This window comes from Sinocyclocheilus anshuiensis, unplaced genomic scaffold (assembly GCF_001515605.1).
Source record: "Sinocyclocheilus anshuiensis isolate Anshui unplaced genomic scaffold, SAMN03320099.WGS_v1.1 scaffold183, whole genome shotgun sequence".
In the NCBI taxonomy this organism is placed as follows: domain Eukaryota; kingdom Metazoa; phylum Chordata; class Actinopteri; order Cypriniformes; family Cyprinidae; genus Sinocyclocheilus; species Sinocyclocheilus anshuiensis.
In genome coordinates, this window is record NW_015548309.1 from 2,226,769 (window position 1) to 2,235,426 (window position 8,658).

The 8,658-nt window shown below is 34.2% G+C and overlaps 1 protein-coding gene across 3 annotated transcripts in view; it reads left to right on the plus strand.

Moving 5' to 3' along the window:
• Positions 1–8,478, plus strand: part of LOC107656329 (cyclin-dependent kinase 17-like) — a 73,683-nt gene extending 65,205 nt beyond the window's left edge. For all 3 annotated transcript variants that reach the window (XM_016444125.1, XM_016444124.1, XM_016444123.1), the window contains exons 5-17: positions 726–851; positions 3,098–3,154; positions 3,744–3,858; positions 3,976–4,070; positions 4,163–4,225; positions 4,364–4,487; positions 5,226–5,346; positions 5,435–5,532; positions 6,457–6,562; positions 6,928–6,970; positions 7,163–7,253; positions 7,351–7,428; positions 8,393–8,478. In XM_016444125.1, the coding sequence (XP_016299611.1) occupies positions 726–851; positions 3,098–3,154; positions 3,744–3,858; positions 3,976–4,070; positions 4,163–4,225; positions 4,364–4,487; positions 5,226–5,346; positions 5,435–5,532; positions 6,457–6,562; positions 6,928–6,970; positions 7,163–7,253; positions 7,351–7,428; positions 8,393–8,430 (1,155 nt within the window). In that variant the 3' untranslated portion in view covers positions 8,431–8,478. The remainder of the gene's footprint in view (positions 1–725; positions 852–3,097; positions 3,155–3,743; positions 3,859–3,975; positions 4,071–4,162; positions 4,226–4,363; positions 4,488–5,225; positions 5,347–5,434; positions 5,533–6,456; positions 6,563–6,927; positions 6,971–7,162; positions 7,254–7,350; positions 7,429–8,392) is intronic.
• The last annotated feature ends 180 nt before the right edge of the window (positions 8,479–8,658 follow it).

Consider the following 8,658-nt stretch of genomic DNA (forward strand, 5'->3'; position numbering starts at 1 on the left):
TTTATCATTGTTATTTATTTATTTATTTATTTTTTATTATTATTATTTTTTTTTTAATTGTTATTTCCTCCTCAATACTCTGTCATGCATCTGGATGTTTTATTTTGTAATTTTCATTATTCTAAAAATTCACTGATTCTCATTACTGTGACAGTTATAAAAAAAATCGTCTTGTCTAAACACTTTAAATTGTAGCACAAATTGTTTTATTTTGCATTAAAGTAATGAGAATTGTGGGGGTAAATGTGCTTAATTTAAGATTAATGTGCTAATTTTAATGTTATTAAAAATGTCATGATGCAAAATGTCATAGTTTTTTCTTTTGATTTTAGTGTGAAATTATTCACTCCTCTTTCAACCTCTACTTGTACACAAGTATTGGACTAATGAGATTATTTCATGGTTCATGCTGCACGCTGCTTTAAAAGTAGCCTGTGTGTGGAGAAAAAAAGCCATGCAAAAGAGAAATGTAAATAGAGGAGATTCAAAGTGTGATGGAGGGTTATTTATGGAAGATGCTAATGCTTTGGTTTGAGAATGGCTTTATGAAGTCATGCTTCTTATTTAAAACAAGCACACACACATTTCTCTCAGACGAGACACGCATACCAAATGAAGTCACCAAGCGTCAGTTATTAATCTGATTCCTACTTTGATAAGAACTGAGCTTATTTTGTCCTTTGCGACTGACTTGTTTGCTTATGTGTGTGTGATTTGATTCTCAGGACCTGAATAAACGCTTGTCTTTGCCTGCTGATATCCGGATTCCTGACGGCTACCTGGAAAAGCTGCAGCTGAGCAGCCCGCCGTTTGACCAACCCCTCAGCCGACGGTCACGTAGAGCCTCGCTGGTGAGTTTGCGTGAATCAACCCTTCATCATCTTTATCAAAGGTTTAACGACATTAAACGTGGTTTAATTTCGAATACCTTCTAATGCCGTCATATTTGTCTCATACTTTCTATAAACCACATAAACATGACGCACCTCCTCGTTGAAGTAGCATTTTATCTCAGACACAAATAAATCACGTTTCATAATATACCGTGCATCTCATTTGAGCATGATGGGATATCTACCTAGCAACCATGCTGCATAGCAACACGACTCAACATTAAGTTTCTCTTCTGGCATGAATGGCTGTGGGATCATGGTGTCCAAGGTGAATAAATCCCACATTGTGTTGAAACAGTAAGGTTTATGTAAATGATTTAATCTGGCAGGGTTAAACCTATGACATGGCTGTCAAACAGCAAGCCATTGTCATGCTGAGAGAATTTGGTTTTAACAATGAGAAAGATAAATGTACATTATCGTTCAAAAGTATGCAGTCAGTAATAATACTTTTAATTTGCAAAATATGCATTAAATTGATCAAAAGTGACAGGAAAGACATTTATACTGTTACAAAAGATTTCTGTTTCCAATAAATGCTGTTCTTTTTAACTTTTATTAATCAAAGATGAATAGTTTCTATAAAAATATTACCCAGCACTACTGATTTCAACATTGATAAACAGAAATATTTCCTGAGCAGCAAATCAGCATATGTGAATGATTTCTGAAAGATCATGTGACACTGAAGACTGGAGTAATCATGCTGAAAATTCAGCTTCGACTTAACAAAAATTAATACAATTGTAAAATATATTCAAATAGAAAATATTTACATTTTAATAATATTTCGCAATATTACTGCTTTACTGTATTTTTGATCAAATAAATGCAGCCTTGGTCAGGAAAGAGACTTCTCTCAAAAACATAAAAAATTACTGACCACAAACTTTTAAACCATAATTTTAAATCAAGTGCTGTATTTTAAAATCAAGTGCTGTCTGTGAAATGCATAATATAGTGTGTTTTACATCCATTTAAAGGGACAGTTCATCTGAAAATGAAAATTCTGTCAGCATTTAATCACCCTCATGTTGTACCAAATAATTTTTTTGTGCATGTCTAAGATGTTTTTAGTCATCAACGCAATGAAATCATACAATAACCAGGATCGGTCAAACTCCTAAAAAACACAATTATTTGTGCTATTCTGTGTTGCTAATACATTGGTAATCCAGGTCCTATTTCACCACAAAATTTGAAGATATATATATATAAAAAATCTATTAAAAAATATAATGATTATATCCAATAAAAGATATAAAAATAAGTTTTCCACAAAAAAAAAAAAATTTGCAATTCTCACAAATTTCCAAAATTTGTCCGTACGGCTTTTGCACTATATTATGAGTGTTCTGAAGCTGTGCAATAACTTTGTGGGCCACGATTGGTTACAAAATGTGATCTAATCTAATGCGATTTGAGAAGCACATAGAATAACTCACACAAAACTATCATATGCCTTTATGAGACTTATAGAAATATAATATAATGCACAAGCCGAATGGACAACTTTTAAAGTGCTTTTTTGAAGGTTCAAAACTTATGGTACATACTTTATTGAATGCAAAAGACAGTTCTTTTGTGCTCCGTGGATGAAAGAAAGTCAAAGGGGTTTGGATTGACATGATGGTGACTAAAGGACATTTTTAGGGTGAGCTGTTTAAGAGTAAAATATTACGTCTGCAGAATATTCAGCTCTAGTTAATGAGTACACAGTCCACAGCAAGCTTTTCAAAACAACATGGACTGCTGCAGATAAACCCGGCCCATGGATGAGAAACCCAGTGTGTCGCTACAAACATTGTGTGGTACTCTCAGTTGAGCAGAAAGACACATACCATGTTCTTTGTCTGTTGGCCACATACATGCATGTGAAAAGCCCCCTGCTTTTGCCTCTGAGTTTCTTGGCATCCATTGTTCTTAGCTGTCATCCATCTATGTCGTCCCCACCTCCAACCCTCAATGTGTGTAAAGGAGAGGGGGTTTATGTTGGCATTCTGGTGCCCATGGGAGTCTGAATACTGTGCGTGTGATTAATGGCTTTGTCTGAGAAATGATTTTGGCTGCTGATATCAGAGACAGCGAGCAACACTCCAGACACATGTTTCTCACTGATAAGGTCTGTTGAACACATGCAGGCCTGTTCAGCATTAACCAGATCGCATTAATGAAGCATTCTCTCTCCTTTTCTCTTTTTATAGTCAGAAATTGGCTTTGGGAAACTGGAGACCTACATCAAACTGGACAAGTTGGGAGAGGTACAATGAGTCTAGTTCTGACCTTCCATCATTACTTTGCCCGGTCAGAAAAGTGCATTTAAAAGTGCACTAAGTAATTAATAGTTCGGTGGATGATACAACAGTGTTTTTTTTTTTACTTTTTTAAAAAACATTTAAACCAATAACATTGCTTAATACTTTTTAAAGTAATTAATAAATCCATTGAATACATCCCTAGTGTAAAACTTGTGTGACTGTACGTAAGATAAGGACTATTTGTTAACATTTAATTTTTTATTAAACTTTAAAATGTATTTATTTATTTAACTGATAGCATTGGTTAACAAATTTCAGGAAATTACTGTACATAAGATATTTTATATTTCTTTTTTTTATACAGTAGGGAAGTAATATTTATTAATTCATTCATTTTACTTTATTTTGGTTTTTATTTCTTATATTTTTTTAAACCAATAACATTGATTGATACTTGTCAGTAAAGGATTAATCCGTTAACTACATCCCTAGTGTATAACTTCGACAAAAAGCCTTGATGAAGCGTAAACATTTTCTGAGAACCAAAACACTTGCATTCTGAAATCTAATCATTACTGTAACTGTATTGTAGGGGACGTATGCCACCGTTTTCAAGGGGCGGAGCAAACTGACGGATAACCTGGTAGCTCTGAAAGAGATCCGGTTGGAGCACGAGGAGGGCGCTCCATGCACAGCGATTAGAGAGGGTGAGGAATCTCTCTCTCTGTGTCTCATTCTCTTCATCTCTCCTTAAAGCCCCTTTGGATGCCGAGACACTGATGTTGATATTGCCCTGATCGATCCTGCCGTTTTCTCTCTTTCAGTGTCATTATTGAAGGATTTAAAGCACGCCAACATCGTCACGCTTCATGATATTGTCCACACGGACACATCCCTCACTCTGGTTTTTGAGTACCTGGTGAGTGAACGTCCCATACTGCTCCTCTGTGTGTCATTCTGTTTCATTTGCTCACTCCATTTATTTATTTGTTCTCTGATGGCTTCCTGCAGGATAAGGATCTGAAGCAGTACATGGATGATTGTGGAAACATCATGAGCATGCACAACGTTAAGGTCTGTCCCATATCTGTTTGTTTTGCACCAGATGGATTTAAGAAAACATGAACGGTTGGTTTGTTGTTATCAGTGCAATGCAACACATGAAACATTCTGTTTCTGGTCTTCTAACCTGTAGTCCACGTGTGGTTGTAGATTTTCCTGTTCCAGATCTTGAGAGGACTGGCGTACTGCCACAAACGAAAGGTTCTGCACCGGGACCTGAAACCGCAGAACCTGCTCATCAATGAAAGGGGTGAACTCAAACTGGCCGACTTTGGTATGTTTAACACTATGCTGTCAAATAAATGATAAAATATGTAGTGTAATATATTTTATATAGCATGTACTTCATTTTTCATCAGTTAGAAATGTATATTATACTAACTGCATTTTGCAATTTGTTATACATATTTTTATATTATATTTATATACTTGTATATATTTTTTATTTAATTTTATATATTTAACTAAGTTTTCATTAAAAATATATTATAATATATTATGCGTTTATGTATTTACAAATGTATATATTATGTACTTTGTTTCATTAGTTCATATAATTCATTAATTTTCATCAATTAGAAAAGTATAAACTAACTATTATACATTTCAATATGAATATAATTTAAAAATACATATATAAAAAGTTATATTTTAATATTATGATATTTATATATTTAAAATATAAATTTTATTTGATGTAATTTATTTTACAATACAAATACATTGTATTATGAATTTATTAATTTACAAATTAATTTACTTTGATTTTATTCTACATATAAACAGTAAGTGTAATTCAAATGCATACAAATTTTAATATATATTTTATATACTTTATTTTAATATTATAATATTTTATATTCAAAATATACATTTTATTTTATATTGTATGTAATTTCTTTTTCATTAAAAATATATTATTCATTTATTTTTTGCTGCACATAAAAATGTATATGATTTATTCAATATATATAATTTATATTTTAAGTTTTTTGTTTGTGTGTGTTTGTAGGTCTGGCACGAGCCAAGTCTGTTCCCACTAAGACTTACTCTAATGAGGTGGTGACCTTATGGTACAGACCTCCTGATGTACTACTGGGATCCTCGGAGTACTCCACACAGATCGATATGTGGTGAGTGTGTCTGTCGCTGTTTATTTACATTCATCATTTACATTCAGTCCTCTCCTGTATGCTCTGTCTTATCCTCTCTCTGTCTCAGGGGTGTTGGATGTATATTTTATGAAATGGCTGCAGGTCGGCCGCTGTTCCCAGGATCCACCGTTGAAGATGAGCTGCATCTAATCTTCAGATTACTGGGTGAGCAAACACACACACACACCCACACACACACCCACATGCTCACACCCAGCTCTCCAACTAAATGATTCAATTCAGAGCCTGCATGATGAAATGCACACTTCAACTCCAGACATTACGACATTAAACACAAATACACACACACACACACACACACACACACACACTCAGACCAGACGTGTCATGGTGTTCAGACTCAGAAGTGCTTCTCACCTGCTTTAAAAAACAAACTGCAACCATCTGAGCTGCCATGATTGCTGTCCACACACACACACACAAACACACGCTTTTGCATGGAAACTGTGAGATCACATGGTACAGTAGGTTACCACAGTTCAGCTGAAATCCTGTCTGGCTGACACTCACCTGATGTGTTTAACTGTGCATCCTGGAGTGTGGAAAAGAACCTGGAAAGGAGGTTTTAAACTATTTTAGTATTATTATTAAAATAGTTTTTAATATACTAAAATACTATTTATTATTAACTATGTTTGAACTATTTTAAACTCTCTGAAAAAAGACCTGGACAGGAGGTTTTAAACTATTTTTTAAGCTATATTCAAACTATATATTTTTTAACTGTAGCTCAAACAGTACCACATGGTTCTAGCAGTGCCAAGGTCATGGTTTTGATTCCCAGGGAAAGCATGAACTGATTAAAAAAAATACATTGAATGCAGTGCAAGTTGCTTTAAATAAAGGCATCTGCTAAATGCATGAATTTAAATCATATTTTAACAATGCTCTTTAATCGATATTGTGGATACTTAAAAAAACATTTTGTATTTATAAAATTGGACACAATATCAGTTCATAGCATAAACATAAATATCAGCTCTGTTTAGAAAGTGTTAGCTATGTGCTAAATGAAGACAGGCTCTAAAGTAAAGTGTTTAATGGATGTTTTGGCTTTGTGTGAAACAGGTACACCTACAGAGGACAACTGGCCCGGCATCTCGTCCATCGAAGAGTTCAAATCCTACAACTTCCCCAAATACAAGCCTCAGCCCTTCATCAATCATGCACCCAGGTACCTGCACTCGTGTCTGTGTGTCTGTGCAGGTGCTGCTTTGCTGTTTCATACAGTGTGTTTGTTATGAGCTTGTTTGCTCTGTGATTTTGCGGTGGCTTCCGTGTGTTTGTCTTGCCACACAGAGCAAATGACCATGACCTCAAAGCCTGTGTGTGTGTGTGTGTGTGTGTGTGCACGGATGCTGCTGTGGGAAAGCATGTGTGTGTGTTCTGGTGTGTGTTAGAAAGCCATGTACGTGCCAGTAAAGCAGGATATCCCGTGGAATTTCTGAGGCCGTTTGCTTCCTTCCTTACGTTTGCCAGTCTAATTTGTCAACCTGCCGATGGTCACATCTCTCTCCCTCCCTCCCTTCCCATCTACAGGTTGGATACTGAAGGAATAGAGCTGTTATTGTCCTTTCTAAGGGTAAGAATGTGCCAGAACAATGGATTGCATTAAATACACACAAACAATTATAAGATTATAAATGATTTTCCATTACTTCATCTTGAACACTTTTATTTTCCATTAACCCTTTAAAAGCATCATGATAAATTAAACTACCCCTTATCAATCTCACAAAGATTTCATCCTTTATTTTTTATTTTTTCTCCATAGTATGAATCCAAGAAGAGGATCTCTGCAGATGAATCAATGAAACACTCCTACTTCAAGAGTCTGGGCATGCGTGTGAACACACTGTCAGAGAGTGAGTGTCTTTATACACACACACACACACACACACACACACACATCACATAATCGCTCATATGTCCTCAATCTCATGATGTGCTGTGCTTCTGCAGACATATCCATATTTACACTGAAGGAAGTGCAGCTTCAGAGGGACCCCGGTTACAGGAACTCCTCGTACCCAGAGACAGGTGTGTGTTTGTTTGATATGTGATCTGTATTCATATTCAGATGCTCATATAGTAGTCAGTCAGTATGGGTCAGCTTCAGTAGTTCTTGGAACAGACACTAGGGGGCAATCTTTATACAGACCTATAGCTGTTGAAAAGGTTGATTAATGTGACAGTATTTAGAAAATTGTCTATTTTTAAAGAATTAATTAAGAAATAAATATTATGTAAAATAAGTCTCAAAATTCTCTCAATAAGTCTCTTATTTTCTCTCAAAATTATTTAAAAAAATTTAAATATGTTTTAAATATTTATACTATTTATATTTCTTTAAATAAATTATATATAATGAATATATTTTATGAATAAATATTTTATTGCATTTATTATTTACATTTATAACAAAAATAAATATATATCCTAAAATATATTTTATACATTATAACATTTTAAATTATTTTAAATTTAATTATTTTTATCTTATCTATTAATATAGACTACATGCACACCTTGTTCTCGCTTCTAATAACTGATAAATATTTATAACTAAATATATATTTGAAATGAAATATGTGATTACATTTATTTTTTTTTTTAACAAAATAAATATATATCCTAAAATATATTTTATACATTATAACAGTAAATAAAATATTTTTAATTAGATTACATTTTTTGCATTATTTTGTAACCTCTTACCCCTTGTTCTGTTATCTATTAATAGATTAGTTATACAAAATACTAAATATAGTTTTATATAATTAAATATTTATAAATAAAATTTAATGTAATATAAATAAAAAAATTGCATTATTTTGTCAGCTTGTACACCATGTTCTCACCTCTATATAAAACGAATAATATATTTCTTAACCGAATATTTTAAATTGTTCTTTATAAAATATATTTTAAAATAATTTTGTAACCTTGTACACCTTGTTCTCTCCTCCTTTTCACTCTCATCCTTCTGTCTCTCTCCTCACAGGCAACAGCAAGAACAGACGGCAGAGCATGCTGTTTTAAGCTGCGTTCCCTCCTGCTCTTGCCCATCATCACTCTCACACAAGTACACACACACACACACACTTGACGGATCAGTTTGACAGCGCTTATTCCGTGACTGTGTTGTATAGACTAACAGATTTAGCCCCCCCTCGCTCACAGAGAGAGGGTGATTGTCGTGTGTGCATGCGTGGTGAAGGGGATCGGCCGAACCCGCTGTCCCCCCCCCCCAGTGTCCCGCCCTCCCGG